A 16,121-nucleotide genomic window follows, 5' to 3' on the forward strand; every position below is an offset into this window, starting at 1 on the left:
CTGCAGTCGCCCTCGTCTGTGTCCGAGTAACAGCGTCTTAAATTAGACAAGCTCATTCCCACAGCGGCAAGATAAAAATACATCAGCTCTCAAAGTCAACACTTCACCCTCAACACAAGGGACTTCATTTGCTTTGCTGGATAGCTGCTTTTTATTTTTAATAAATAGTTTAATTATAAATATATATAGAGGTCTCTTCTGCTCATCAAGGCTGCATTTATTTAATCAAAAATACTGGATAAAAACAGTAAAAAATATTATAATTTAAAATAACCATTTTCTATTTCAATATACTTTAAAATGTAATGTATTTCTGTGATGCGCAGCTGAATTTTCAGCATCATTCCTCCAGTCTTCAGAGTCACATGATCTTCAGAAATCATTCTAATATGCTGATTTATTATCAATGTTGGAAACAGTTTTTGCTGCTTCATATTTTTGTGGAAACCATGATACATTTTATTTTTTGGGAATCTTTGATGAAGAAAAAGTTCAAATGAGCAGCATTTTTTCCAAAATAGAAATCTTTTCTAAAAGTCTTTACCATCACTTTTTTTTTTATCAATTTAACGCATCCTTGCTGAATAAAATTATTAATTTCTTTCAAAAAAAGAAAGCAAAAAATGTACTGACTCCAAGCTTTTGAACTGTAGTGTTTATTGTTACAAAAGATTTATATTTTGAATTAATGTTGTTCTTTTTATTCATCAAAGAATCCTGAAAATATGAAGCAGCAAAAACTGTTTCCAACATTGATAATAAATCAGCATATTAGAATGATTTCTGAAGATCATGTGACACTGAAGACTGGAGTAATGATGCTGAAAATTCATCTTTGATCACAGCAATAAATTACAGTTGAACAGATATTAAATTAAAAAAAATTATTTTGCATTTTACACAATATTACAGTTTTTTTCTGCATTTTTGATCAAATAAATGCAGCCTTGATGAGCAGAAGGGACTTTTAAAAACATTACAAATCTTACTGATCCCAAACTTTTGAACAGGAGTGTATATAAATATATGTTGAATTAAATAAAGAGCTTATTAAAAAAATAAAAAGCAGCTGTGCAGCAAAGCATATTAACTCACTTGCGTACAGAACTTCAGAAATAAAATGTACAGTAAAATATCAAGTCAACATGAAATCATAATGGACTTCATTTACTTTAATACATTATAATACAATTAATCAGTGCATGTTATTCTCATTTTCATTTCATTGTTTATATTTAAAAACAATTTAAAAACAACCCAAGGTTGACTAAAGTGCTGTACAGAGACAATATGATCGATAAATAAAACAGACTTAGCACATATTCTGAAGGGAAGGGTGTTTGTTTTCATAATGTTTGTCTAAACTATAAATATATATATAATTAAATATATTTAGTCATTTAATCAATATTAAAATATTTAGTCATTGTATTAGGCTGTAAATTCTCACTTCAAATAATTGATAAAGCAACAAGATATCATTTTTTAAATATTTATTTTAATCTTTTAAAATGCGTGACCTACTTTAATGTACAGTATCTGTCACACTGTGTGAATCTGTGGTGTTTTGGTCCTGTTGTATGTAGTGTGTGATGGTCCAGAGTCTGCTGTACATTTACTGGAGGTAGTGTGTTGTGTTTGTGAAGTGCACGTTCAAGCCTTTCACTGCAGTCAGAATTCACAGTATTTATCCAAAATCCACTGAAATATTAACTGAACAGACATGTCAGATATCTCTGCATCTTCAGTGGATCCTGGAAGCCTCTTCATCGACTCTTAGCAGTCTATTATCTTAACCATCCCTAATAAGTGACTGATTTAACACTCTACATAGGGCACAACTCTGTGTGATAATAGAGACTGAGATATGCTTAACACAGAAATATTGGTTGCAATAGTCTGCATTTCTAACTAGATATATGTAAATATGAAACAATCTAGTTAAAATGGACTATATCAACCAGTATTTGTGTATGATAAGCATACATATCCAATTTTGTATTTAAATGAATAGTTCACCCAAAAATGAACATTTGCTGAAAATGTGCTCATTCTCAGGCCATCCAAGATTAGGATGAGTTTGTTTCTCCATCAGATTTGGAGAAATGTAGCATTGCATCAGTGTCTCAGCAATGGATGCTCTGCAGTGAATGGGTGCCGTCAGAATGAGAGTCCAAACAGCTGATAAAAACATCACAATAATCCACAAGTAATCCACAGCACTCCAGTCCATCAGTTAACATCAGTTAACAAATCTATCATTAAGACGTTTTTAACTAAATTATGAGTCCATAATCCATAATAACGCTCCTCCAGTGAAAAAGTGGTCTGGTCTGAATCAGGAGAGAAATCTGCACAGATCAAGCACTGTTTACAAGCCAAAACAGCTCTAAACAAATACATCAGTGGATTTTGATGTGAGAGACAACAGCAGATGGACTTTTTCACTGGAGGAAGCGTTATTATGGACTCGTATTTGAGTTAAAAACGTCTTAATGCTGGATTAGTTTCAGCTTTTGTCTTCTCCAGATGTTAACTGATGGACTGGAGTGCTGTGGATTATTGTGATGTTTTTATCAGCTGTTTGGACTCTCATTCTGACGGCACCCATTCACTGCAGAGCATCCATTGCTGAGACACTGATGCAATGCTACATTTCTCCAAACCTGATGAAGAAACAAACTCATCCTGATCTCGGATGACCCGAGGGTGAGAACATATTCAGCAAATTTTCATTTTTGGGTAAACTATTCCTTTAGGAGAAAAAAATTGCTTTTCCTTTTGCATAAGCTCCGCCCACAATCAAATCTCATTGGTCCAAATTCCAGCTCCACATTACTGTAAGCATCACATATTGCTTGCATTTATGTTTTCGCGTTCAGTGTGGAGAATCAAAGCACTTGTCACATGTGGCCTGGTTAGGACGCAGTGTCGTGATCGTTCATCACGTGGTCAGTCCTGTAGTTGTTTGCTCACAGCAGGACACATCGTCTGTGCTTCTTCTTCCTCTGCAGGTCCAGGTCCAGCAGCAGAGCCAGGAAGTTCCTGTTGGGATAGATGGCTCGTTTCTGGATGATGCGCCGTATGGCCGCGTGCAAAGGCAAGTCGTGATAGAGCATCAGGTACGCCAGCACCAGCGACGAGGAGCGGCTCATTCCCATGATGCAGTGCACCAGAACTTTTCCTAAGGTGGAAGGCAAAGATCTGGTTACAAACGCCTGTAGTTGTTTGCTCACAGCAGGACACATCGTCTGTGCTTCTTCTTCCTCTGCAGGTCCAGGTCCAGCAGCAGAGCCAGGAAGTTCCTGTTGGGATAGATGGCTCGTTTCTGGATGATGCGCCGTATGGCCGCGTGCAAAGGCAAGTCGTGATAGAGCATCAGGTACGCCAGCACCAGCGACGAGGAGCGGCTCATTCCCATGATGCAGTGCACCAGAACTTTTCCTAAGGTGGAAGATCTGGTTACAAACAGACTTTATGGTTTTAATAGAAGACGTGACAGAAGCCTCTCATTCTTGCCAGTTCCTTGCTGGTAAAAATAACACCCACAATTCATTGCAATGATTCATTTGATGGCCTTGAGCTCACTGCTATTAATACAGCTGTTTCTACAGACACTGCAGACGAGACGCACCTCGAGTCCAGCAACACGACCTTCAGTGAGTAAAACTCTTCAGCCTCATGCTGTAATGCTTTTTTTGAAAGAAGGCTGCGTTTAATTGAGTCTACAGACACTGCAGACGAGACGCACCTCGAGTCCAGCAACACGACCTTCAGTGAGTAAAACTCTTCAGCCTCATGCTGTAACGCTTTTTTTGAAAGAAGGCTGCGTTTAATTGAGAGTAAAAATTGTGAAATATTATTACAATTCAAAACTGCTGTTTTCTATGTGAATATCTGTTAAAGTATAATTTATTTCTGCGATCAAAGCTGAATATTCAGCATCATTACTGCAGTCTTCAGTGTCACGTGATCTTCAGAAATCAGTATAATATGCTGATCTGCTGCTCAAGATACATTTCTGATTATTATCAATGTTGAAAACTGTTGTGTCTTGCTCAATATTTTTATGCAAACTGATACATTTTATTTTTCAGGATGAATAGAAAGTTCAAAAGAACAGCATTTATTTGAAATAGAAATCTTTTGTAACATTATAAATGTCTTTACTGTCACTTTCGATCAATTTAATGCATCCTTGTTGTATAAAAGTATAAATGTCTTTAAAGAAAAAAAAATGTCTGACCTCTAAACTTATGAATAGTAGTGCGTAAAGTGCAAATTTATCTTGAATTAACATGTCTTGATATTTTCACTAGAAAACAACACAAAACTACTTTTTGCAACCAATAAAAAAGCATTTGCAACCCATTTTATTTCAGTAATGTATTGCGAGTGAAACATTCAACGCTGACAAAATGTAGGACAAGACTTGATTTTCTCCTTAAACTTTTCTTATCAGAATTTCTGACCTGAATGTAGAGGCTGAAGTTTAAGTTCATCCTCCAGAGAATCTCCACGTATTCCAAAAAACGAAATAAATACAAAAAAAATAATTTTTTGTATAATTATTTGATACTGTATGATTGCCGAATTTAGAGTGCTTAAATTGCTATTTGGCTATTGGTTAACACATATGACCTACACCACGTCACCTGAAAATAAAAGTCTTTACAGAGGCAGAGCAATTACATTTTTATGGAAGATTATGTAGACTTTTTATTTTTAATATCATGCACTGATTAATCATACACAGTAAGTCCAGGAGCATGCTCAGAAAGTCATTAGGGTCAAGACTGTAGTGCACAAGCTGTTTTACTTCTACTAGTGATTTCTTCTTACCATCAGGAGTGTTGAGAGCTTTATGAATGAATTCTGCTGCCGGTTTGAAGTAAACGTCCAAATCGAAGTGTGTGGAGTCCTCAGCGGGGATCCCGCAGTACACAAAACTAGTGCCGTAGTAGTTCTGGTCCCCGATGCTTCCTCTCTTGGTGTGAGCGGCGTTCAGAATGTGAGTGATGCCAAGTTTCTGCAGGGCGCTTCGGTTCTGCGCTATTCCTCTGACGGGAAAATGATAAATACATCATCAGAAGATGATTAGAAATGACAGGAGATTAAAACCTGTATGGTCACATATCAAAGTCACAATTGACCAGGTTTGCTTTCTTTAAGGAAGAGTTCACCCAAATGTCACCTCCATTCTAGTCAAGTTATTTTAGTATGATTTGAAATAATATGAATAAGATTTTATTTTTATTATTTTTAATTTTAGTTAAATTGTATTTGTGTGTGTGTGTGCGTATGTATGTGCTTTTGTAATTTTTATTAGTTTTAAAAAAAATATGTATATATATATATATGTTTTGTTAATTTTAAGTTTAAAATTTTAGTTTAGTTTTAGTTATTTCACTACTTGAAGTTAAACTACAGAAAAATGAGAAATACTTGGCAACTTGCTCAAATAAAATAATTTCATTTATTTATTTAATTTAGTCATTATTTAAAAAATAAATCAAGAAATAAAAAATAAGTTCATAAAGAAATAATTTAAAATGATTAAAAATATATTTAATTTTATAAAAATAAATATATCATTTTTAAATATTTAAATTTATTTCAGTTAACGTTTTAGTTTTAGTTAACTATAACAACCCTGATTCTAGTTTAAAGCGTCAGGTTTTCACCATCCAATCAATTGCTTATGGATAAAATCTTTTGCCTTATTTAGTCTTGTTGAAAATTCTATTTCACTTGGTAATGCGTCAGTTTATGGAAGTAAAATGTTTTGTGAACGTATAGTTTAAAGTGGTCTGTTGATCTCAGTGTTGTGAGGTCTGCTTTAAAAAGCCAAAACAGTATAAATATGACTTCTAGCTGTCAGAGCCAACAGTCAAGCAGCTTGTATACTCACACGTTGCCGATATACAGGTTTGGCCAGACCTCATCGATTTGGTGCAAGTTTAACTTACACGAGTCCAAAACTTTCTCAAGGTCCTTGACTGACAGATACTCTTTGCTGCTATATTTACGGGCCATCGCTTCTTTCCTGAATTACCCGCCAAAAGATGAAGAGAGTGTGTTTATAATGATCCGGTGCTCCTGACTCGTGGCTCTCGCACTGATCCCACACAACAGCTGTTACCCAGTTTAGTGCTTCAGTGAGCAGATAGTCTTACTGACGGAGACATGATGTACACACACTCACACACTCCACGAATGCACTGCAAACAGACAGATCTGATCTGTATACCTTTTCTGTTAGGTTTTCTAATGCTCCAAAACGGCATTTTAAAAAAATGTGGTCATTATTCACTGATAATCTTCTTTTTCACATCTGCATTCCGATTCAGAAACTGGTGCGTTGGAAATCATGCAGCTCTGCTCCGTACAAGATCTTTTTGGAGATTACCAAACAATAAAAACTGTTATTTTAAGCATATGGGTAGCATAAAGATTTACAGAAATGAAGATTCTCTTGTTTTCCACAGATAAAATGACACGAGGGTTGAGTAAATGACAGAATTGTCTTTTTTGGAAGAATTATTGAGTGAAATTTTGAAATATTCAAAATATTATTCTAAAAATGTTGGTAATGGCAGTAAACAAAAAAAATAAATACATAGCTGCAGGCAAATATAACAAAACACCCCAATATACAAAACTTAATAATAATAAAAAGAAAAGATTTTACACAGGTTTCTGAATTTTCTTATTTTTCCCGGTGAATTATTAATGAATTAGTGAGTATAGTGAAACTTTGAAATATTCAAAATGTTATTCTAAAGATTTTCATTTAAGCCAGTTAAAAAAAAAATGAATGAATGAATACATAAATAAAAACAAACAGCTGTGGGCAAATGTAGTAAAACACTGTAATGTACAGAACTAAACACACACACAATTAAAAAGGTTTGGAAAGACATGAAGCGAGAATGACAATTTTCTTTTTTAGTGAATATAGTGACAATTTAAAACATCAGAAATATAAAGATTTAAAATATATTATAAAGATTAATAAATAAATAACTTGTGGGCAAATATAACAAATCACCCCAATACCCCAAATATTAAATTAAACAAACTATTTTTTTAAATAAAAAAAACTAAAACAAATAATGGAACATGCAGGGACTTTTATTTTTCACTATATAAAAGTATTAGTTAAAGCACATTTTACAGTAAAGATTATTATTATATACACAATAAATCTCAGAATTATCTAAATTTTTACCAAGTAATTGAATACCTAAAGTTAGCTGTAAAATTATTAAGTCATTTATTACATTTTACTTCTAAAACATGAGACTTGAGGTGTGCGAACCTCTCCCGTACACTTTATTGTCATTGATGGTTCCATAAAGAACCTTTAACATCCATGGAACAAAAGGTAAATCTTTAGTGGAAAAATGTTCACACTAAAAAAAATGGTTCTTTTAAGAACTGTTCACTGAAAAGGTTCTTCTGGCAGTGCTGTAAAACCGCTTTATTAAAGACAGTCTCACACAGGCTGGTGATGCTGGAATGTTGTTGGTGTTTATGTACAGTGTGTTGTGTTCCGTACGGTGTGGAGTCACATCCAGAGCCCGCAGCGGTTTGGGAAGAGCCAGCGGTGCGGTTTGACCGCTTTGATAGCCTCCAGTAGAGAAAGATGCTGGTGTATCATGAGATGAGCCAGAACCAGAGACCGATGCGAATGGCGAATCATCGGCTGGGACTCTGTAATAATCGAGTGTTGAGCCGGAACACTCGTGGCAGTGCAGCTTTCCATGAGCGGCGTTCGGGACACGAGTGATGCCCAGCTTCCACACACTGAACCCATCACTGGCCACAGACCTGCAGATCAGAAATATATACAGGCCCCAGAGCACGCAGAGCTTTATATGATGCCCATAAAATCAAACTCATCTAGAAAATAAGTATCTGGCCTGACTTTGGTTTAAATAATGCTGCTGAGAGATTAATGTAGTGTATGATTATGAAGGAGAAATCATAGTCAACTAAAACGGAAAGAAATCATTTTACATTTACTTGAACTTGATGTACTAATATAACTTATTAAAAATTGTGTATAGAAAAATTACAAAACACACAACAAAATGACTAAAATTAAATGAAAAATAAACACTTAAAATATTAATAAAAACTATACAATAATATTGATACTACAATAAGACTTGTATGTAGTATGTTTGCATGTAAATTAGTATCTGTTTTTTTTATTCATGTATATATATACTGTTCAAAAGTTTGGGGTCAGTAAGACTTGTAATGTTTTTTAAAGAAGTGTCTTCTGCTCATCAAAGCTGCATTTATTTGATCAAAAATACTGAAAAAAAACATAATCTTGCAAAATGTTATTATAATATAAAATAATGGTTTCCATTTTAATGTCCTTTAAAATATAATTTATTTCTGTGATGCGCAGCTGTATTTCCAGCATCATTACTCCAGTATAAAGTGTCACATGATCTTCAGAAATCAGTATAATATGCTGATTTATTATTAGAATTATTAATGTTGTGCTGACAAATATTTTTTGGGAAACTGCGATACTTTTCAGGATTCTTTGATGAATAAAAAGTTAAAAAGCAGCATTTATTCAAAACATAAATCTTTCTAACAATATAAATCTTTGCTATCGCTTCTTAACAATCTAACACATCCTTGCTGAATAAAAGTTTTCATTTCTTTCAAAAGAAGAAAGAATATAAATGTACCGACCCCAAACTTTTGAACGGTAGTGTATATTGTTAGAAAAGATTTCTATTTTAAATAAATGCTCTTCTTTTTAACTTTTTATTCATCAAAGAATCCTGAAAAAAGTATCACAGCTTCCAAAAAAATATTAAGCAGCAACAGTTTCAGCTCTGATAATAAAGCAGCATATTATACTGATTTCTGAAGATCATGTGACACTGAAGACTGGAGGAATGATGCTGAAAATACAGCTGCGCATCACAGACATACATTACAGTTTAATGTATATTAAAATAGAAAAATTTTATTTTACATCATAATATTTTCACAATATTATATTTTTCCCTGTATTTTTGATCACCTTTGACCGGTAGAGTGTGTGTATATATATATATATATATATATATAGAGAGAGAGAGAGAGAATTAGTTTTTGTATTTTCCATTTTAATTTAAATTAAAGTTTTAGTAATTTTGTTGTGTTTTTAGCATTTTATTAGTTCACTTTTTTAATGACTAATAGTTTACACCTAAGAAAAAAATAAAAAACACAAAATGACAAACTTTAATTAAAATAAAATTAATGCAAAATAACAAAAACTATTAAGATCTCAATAAAATGTATATAATAGTATCCCAGTACGAACACTAATATTTTGCTATATAGGCTAGTTTTTATTCATTTTTATTTCAGTTGTAGTTATTTTAGTACACCAAAATGAAAATGAGAAATACCATTTTTTTTGTTTGTTTAACTTTATTTCAAGTAATGAAAGTGTTTATAACGCTGTGACTCACATAGCAGCAGCCAGGTAAAGGTTGGGCCACTCTTCATCCACATGCTTTCTGCTCCTCTTTTTCTCCAGTTCCTTGACGGAGCAGTTTCACGGATGCCATCCATCAGACAGACAGACTCGTGGATCTCTGTGTCTGATCTGACCACGGCTACAGCTTCCACATCTACTGCGTGTCTCTGGTTAGATGTGCATCTCATGTCTGCTGCTGTCCAGTTTGAGCTGATACATTTATCTGAAGTGACAGAAGCAGCTGCAGCTGGTCTTCTAAAATTAACATTTAGGCAAGCATTGCACTAGTGTTCACCCAGAAGTTTGCATGAACAGCAACCACATTTACTTCAGAAAAAGGTGCTTTAAAGAAATGATTACAGTTAATTAAACTAATTAATCAAAGTCAAAGGGGTTCAGCTGACTAATAATGTTGCAAAGCCATGACTTCAAACATGAAACTCATTAGAAACCCAGCAGCGAGGGTGTAATTCCCCTGCTGACCAGCGGGTGTCGCTGTGCGCGCGGCAGCGGAAGTGACCTCACCTGCAGTGTTTACACTGAAACACGCTCTTTCTCAGCTGTGCTCGTGCAGCCGGGTCAGGACGCGATGAGTTACCACGGATGCCGCGACGGAGTGACTTTCAGGAGATGCATCGCGATTCGGAGCGATTAACGTAAGTGAAGCGCAGCAGGCTAACCGCTAGCATGCTAACACACTCTCATGCATCTGAACAAAATCACACTAATGACAGTGATGAATTGAAATTGGCGTATGAATCCATTTTCAAGTCCATTCTTTGTTTTATTCAAATTTTTTATCGCTGTGATAGGTTTATGAGTGGGAAGGAGAAATGTTAGTCATTTAGTGTCTGTTCATTTGCATATATTTATGTCATTTGGTCATATTTAACATTTTGTGTTATGATTATAAGCCGCACGCAGACCCTCATTTAATAATCTGGGTCAGTTTCGGTTATAAAAAAAAACACAACTGTTTTAAAATATTTTTTTCCTCGGAAAAATCTAGTTAATTTAACCTGGTTAAACAACATTTTGTATCAAATGCTTTCTAGGTAGGCAGCTCACTAGGTTTTGAGTGTTGAAAGGGTGTAATCGTTCCTGTTTGGCAGGTAGCTGGTCCTTTTCCTTATCAACAAGCTTCTCTGTATCGGGTATTGATTAAAGTCCGCAGTGTAAAGAGCTGAGAGATATAATTATACCTAAGGGTGCTTCACTAACAGGCTCATATTACTTTACTGTTGTTTTCTTGTGTCTGATAAGCAGAGTTGGGTGTAACGCATTACACAGTAACAGTAACATTACACAGTAACAATAACGTTGCACGTGTTACACAGTAACAGTAGCGTTGCACGCGTTACACAGTAACACGCTACACAGTAACAGTAACGTTGCATGCGTTACACAGTAACAGTAACGTTGCACGCGTTGCACAGTAACAGTAACGTTGCCCGCGTTACACAGTAACAGCTAATTTAACCTGGTTAAACAACATTTTGTATCAAATGCTTTCTAGGTAGGCAGCTCACTAGGTTTTGAGTGTTGAAAGGGTGTAATCGTTCCTGTTTGGCAGGTAGCTGGTCCTTTTCCTTATCAACAAGCTTCTCTGTATCGGGTATTGATTAAAGTCCGCAGTGTAAAGAGCTGAGAGATATAATTATACCTAAGGGTGCTTCACTAACAGGCTCATATTACTTTACTGTTGTTTTCTTGTGTCTGATAAGCAGAGTTGGGTGTAACGCATTACACAGTAACAGTAACGTTACACAGTAACAATAACGTTGCCCGCGTTACACAGTAACAGTACCGTTTGCCCGCGTTACTGCGCATCACAGACATACATTACAGACCGTAACGTTGCACACGTTACACAGTAACAGTAACATTGCACGCATTACACCGTAACAGTAACGTTACACGGTAACAGTAACGTTGCATGCGTTACACAGTAACAGTAACGTTGCACGCGTTACACAGTAACAGTAACGTTGCCCGCGTTACACAGTAACAGCAACGTTGCCCGCGTTACACAGTAACAGTAACGTTACACCATAACCGTAACGTTGCACACGTTACACAGTAACAGTAACGTTACACAGTAACAGTATCATTGCACGCATTACACAGTAACAGTAACATTGCACGCATTACACCGTAACAGTAACGTTACACGGTAACAGTAACGTTGCATGCGTTACACAGTAACAGTAACGTTGCACGCGTTACACAGTAACAGTAACGTTGCCCGCGTTACACAGTAACAGTAACGTTACACCATAACCGTAACGTTGCACACGTTACACAGTAACAGTAACGTTACACAGTAACAGTATCATTGCACGCATTACACAGTAACAGTAACGGTACACAGTAACCGTAACATTGCACGCGTTACACAGTAACATTGCACGCATTACACAGTAACAGTAACATTGCACGCATTACACCGTAACAGTAACGTTACACAGTAACAGTAACGTTGCAGGCGTTACACAGTAACAGTAACGTTGCACGTGTTACACAGTAACAGTAACGTTGCCCGCGTTACACAGTAACAGTAACGTTACACCGTAACGTAACGTTGCACACGTTACACAGTAACAGTAACATTGCACGCATTACACCGTAACAGTAACGTAATTGCATTGCATTTTAATTTTATGTAATTTGATTACAGTTACTAATGTCAATAAAATTACGTTACAAATGCAGAGTTAAGAAAAAATATGAAGTAAAATGCATTTTAAAATCATGTCAGTATGCCCTTTAATAAATCACCGGAGAATGCGAGCTAAAATGCTGACGAGTCGTACAACATTTAGAACCATAACCCTAACGATCAAAAATGACTGAACATTTTAAGTTCTTTTCGCTGTTATCAGGAAAAGTTGCTGTTTTCATACTTGTGTAATTTTTCAGTCAATATTAAATCACTGAAAGAACTATGAGTTATTTCGCCTTGCTGCGGGAGGGCGTGGCTATCGATGGGCGTGGCCACAACTGTGATTATGTTGATGTGCAAAAGTATATATTTAAAAAATCGACTAGGTTTGAGTGAATGACTAGCTTGATTAATTAGTCTTAACTAGGATCCTTTATAATTAGACTTTTATCATTTATAATCAGCCTGTTTCCGCAATGGAGAAAAAAAAACTAAATTCCAAGTTTTTATCTCAATTCACACTTTTATTCAGAATTGCGAGATATAAACTCAGAATTATGGCTTTTTTTGCTCACAATTTTGAGTTTACATTTTACAATTTTTGTTTCACCCTCAAAATAAAAAATTTAATTGTAACTTTTTATCTCACAATTCTGACTTATTTTCTTGCTATTGCAAGTTTATATCTCGCAATTCAGACTTTTGTTCTCATAATTTCGGGTGTATATCTCACAAGTAATATGCAAGTAATAAACTTGCAAAATTGTTAGATAAAAATTCAGAATTATGAGGGAATTTATCTCAAAATAATGAGAAAAAAAGTCAAAATAATGAGGAAAAAAGTCGCAGTTAACTTTTTTTATGCACTATTTTCCTGGAGCCATACATGAACACAATTTATATGATCTACTTTTATGGTACTTTTCTAAATTCCTTGAATTGAATTTGGTTGATAAAATAACACCAGTGACAACTGCAATAGTGCAGCCAGTGACTACAACTCAGTGAAGGTCATTTTCTGACATTTAAATGTGTTTACTATTTACTTAATTATTTGTTTAAAATATGCAAAGTCTGATACAGACATGCACATGTTCAGACGTGATTTCACACGCATCTCGTATCATCTTGTCACTGTATTGCATGTTAAATGCTGTATTTTAGCGTCTTTTTGGAAACGTCTCTGTGTTTCGTCTGTGAGTGAGACATCAGCAAAAAAAGACTTGCTTCTGTTCCTGTGGTGTGTTAAAATGAAGTGTTACATGACCGGGTGCTTTCTGAAGGTTTGTGTAAATGTGGTTGTGTTTCTAAGCATTAAGGATCTGTCGCTTCGGAGAAAAGTTATCAGACGTTCAGAGGGAAAAGACAGACACGCTAAGTGTTTTCTGAGAGCTAATGAACCCAGATTCAGAGCAGAACAAGACGTATTCAAAACTTACTCTTTCTGTTGTTTTTGACTCTTGTTGTCCACAACAATATTTGAAGGCCGACACTCGTAGTTTCTGACCATTAAGTTTCAGGATTCTTGAAGTTTTAAGAGTTTTTCTGGATTCTTTTAAAGCAATGAATTTGCATAACTTTTCCAGTCATCCCTGATTTACTGGGCAAATGAGTACAAATATTTTTACTCACAATCTCTACCTGTTTGAAGAGAGAAAAAAAATAGAAATTGGCATAAAAAGAAATACCCTTAACACTGTAAAAAGAATTGTGATCACATAATTCACATTTGATTTTCTTTATTATTTCTTTAATGAAAAAATTTATTAAAATAATTAACCAATTTCAGCTTTTTTTGTAATATGAGATTCAACTCAACTTTTTAAGTCAATTTAATAAGTTGAAATGACTTGTTCAGCCAATTTGATTACTTGAAAATTTAAGGAAGCCACTGAACTTCGGTTTTTAGGTTAAAGTAATTTTTTTTTGACAGTGTTGTCATTTTAAGATTGTATTAATGTACATGACATAAAAGTGAAATCACACTTTTAAAATGAAACTACCTCATATATCAAAGTTTTTCCAAGACTGTAGGAATAATGGTTATATACTGTTTATTCAGAGACAAAACATGTATTAATTGGGTGAATTCAAATAAGAAATATCTTATTTTAATGCTTGTCTGTCTTATATTAAATCATTTTAAGTCTTGATAGCCACCCTGAGAATCACTGCTTTGCCAAATGTCATTTTAAATTATATGTATTTATTTTTTATTTTTTTTGCAGTTATGAGCAATTACATTTTTCTTCCATACTACGTAATTGGCCTGTAATTTGTCAATGCAAAGTCTGGTCTTCATGAAATTGTTCACGTGAAAAATGAACAAAATGACTTGGACCAGATGACACAGTAGCGACACACATCATAATTTATCTCAGGCTGCATTATAACTATTTCCTAATTGGGAATATGATCAAAGATTGTAAATGTGGAGGTGTTCAATTTTATTTTTACTCGGCATAAACTAACAAGATGAATGAAATGACTTGTTTTTGGCCAAACAAGCTTCAGACATCAAGTCAGTAATATGATCCGATCCTAATAAACAGCAGGTTTTTCAAAGCTTTCAAAGCTAATATATAAATAATATCATGTTTTTGCCAGCAATTGGCATTTGTGGCTGCATTTTGTGATTTGATTTTCATCTTGTGCATTTAAGAGGCAGTTTTTCACGTCTAACAGATACTGCTTACTCAGACTAATCCTTAATGAACGAGTCAGAAATCGAAGCTCAATCCAAGCAGCACAGCTGGGATTCAGTGCTTCAAATCCCTAGTAGTGCACAATCTTGAGATCCTATGCTGTGAATGTGGCCTGTTTTACTGGAGTATCAGCAGATGTGCTTGTTTACATCCGGATGTGATGTGCAAGGACATCTTTCACACAAAAGTTGTCCCTAGTGCCTTTTAGATATCATAGTCGTCATGTTTCTGTTTTCTGTCTTCAGTTCCTGTGAGAGGATACGCGAGCGAGAGATGGCCGGTAACGTATGTCACTGGACCCCGAAGCACGTGGGCCGCTGGCTGCGTGAAGAGGGCTTCTGCGATTACGTGGACCTGCTGTGTAACAAACACCGTCTGGACGGAACCAGCCTGCTGACGCTGAGCGAGTACGACCTGCGCTCTCCTCCGCTGGAGCTCAAGGTCCTGGGAGACATTAAACGGCTGATGGTTTCTCTCAGGAAGCTGCAGAAGCAGAACGCCGACGTGTTAGAGGAGCTCGGTCTGTCCTACGACGGACACTCGCCTCAGAGCAGCACAGGTTTGTGTAATCGCGGTTTTTAACAGCATTTACATTAGAGAGCAGGACTTGAGCTTAACACTTGTAGAGGTCTGCAAGTGGGGCCCGACACACTGAATCCATTCGGGCCGGGCTCGGGCCATTTTTTTTTTTACAGTTCGGGCTTGGGCTCATTTAGCTTCTCTCCTTTTATTGTGCCCATATACGCACAGAGCACACATAGGCAACCCTGGACCACAAAACCAGCCTTAAGTAGCTTGGGTATATTTTTAGTAATAGCCAAAAAAACTTGCCCATTACATGGGCCAAAATGATTGATTTTTCTTTTATGCCAAAAATCATTAGAACATTAAGTAAAGATCATGTTCCATGAAGATATTTTGTAAATTTCCTACTGTAAATATATCAAAACTTATTATTTGATTAGTAATATGCATTGCTAAGAGTTTCATTTGAACAACTTTAAAGGCGATTTTCTCAATATTTAGATTTTTTTTTGCACCCTCAGATTCCAGATTTTCAAATAGTTGTATCGGCCAAATATTGTCCTATCCTAACAAACCATACATCAATGGACAGCTTATTTATTCTTACAATGTCATATCACAATGTTAGTTTAAATGTTTAACCTATATAAATGTGCGCTATGTGTCGTGTGTGTGTGTGTGTGTGTGTGTGGGAGAGAGAGAGAGAGAGAGTGTGTGTGTGTGTGTG

General features: G+C 35.4%; 2 protein-coding genes across 2 annotated transcripts in view; one reads left to right on the forward strand and one right to left on the reverse strand.

Annotated features, from left to right (window-relative positions):
* Positions 1-2,972: 2,972 nt before the first annotated feature.
* LOC107597761 (dual specificity protein phosphatase 13-like) lies at positions 2,973-6,053 on the reverse strand. The gene is made up of 4 exons (XM_016288941.1): positions 5,912-6,053; positions 4,843-5,060; positions 3,237-3,444; positions 2,973-3,204 (listed from the first exon to the last, which is right to left on the reverse strand). Exons 1-4 carry the CDS (start codon positions 6,034-6,036, stop codon positions 2,973-2,975), a joined length of 783 nt encoding a protein of 260 aa, XP_016144427.1. The 5' UTR covers positions 6,037-6,053.
* A 3,809-nt stretch (positions 6,054-9,862) lies between these two features.
* LOC107597762 (sphingomyelin synthase-related protein 1-like) overlaps positions 9,863-16,121 on the forward strand; it is a 14,603-nt gene continuing 8,344 nt past the window's right edge. Inside the window, exons 1-2 of the mRNA XM_016288942.1 lie at positions 9,863-10,158; positions 15,115-15,428. Coding sequence (XP_016144428.1) covers positions 10,106-10,158; positions 15,115-15,428 — 367 coding nt within the window. The 5' untranslated portion in view covers positions 9,863-10,105. The remainder of the gene's footprint in view (positions 10,159-15,114; positions 15,429-16,121) is intronic.

The sequence above is a fragment of the Sinocyclocheilus grahami genome, unplaced genomic scaffold (assembly GCF_001515645.1).
Source record: "Sinocyclocheilus grahami isolate Dianchi unplaced genomic scaffold, SAMN03320097.WGS_v1.1 scaffold236.1, whole genome shotgun sequence".
Classification (NCBI taxonomy): domain Eukaryota; kingdom Metazoa; phylum Chordata; class Actinopteri; order Cypriniformes; family Cyprinidae; genus Sinocyclocheilus; species Sinocyclocheilus grahami.

What these genes read in the sequence shown, in the direction of transcription:
- LOC107597761 (XM_016288941.1), bottom strand. Translation starts at nt 6,036, where the DNA reads ATGGCCCGTAAATATAGCAGCAAAGAGTATCTGTCAGTCAAGGACCTT. An exon ending in AGCTCTCAACACTCCTGATG is followed by an intron (nt 3,445 to 4,842) that starts GTAAGAAGAAAT and finishes CTTCCACCTTAG; the next exon opens with GAAAAGTTCTGGTGCACTGC. An exon ending in CACAGACGATGTGTCCTGCT is followed by an intron (nt 3,205 to 3,236) that starts GTGAGCAAACAA and finishes GTTTGTAACCAG; the next exon opens with ATCTTTGCCTTCCACCTTAG.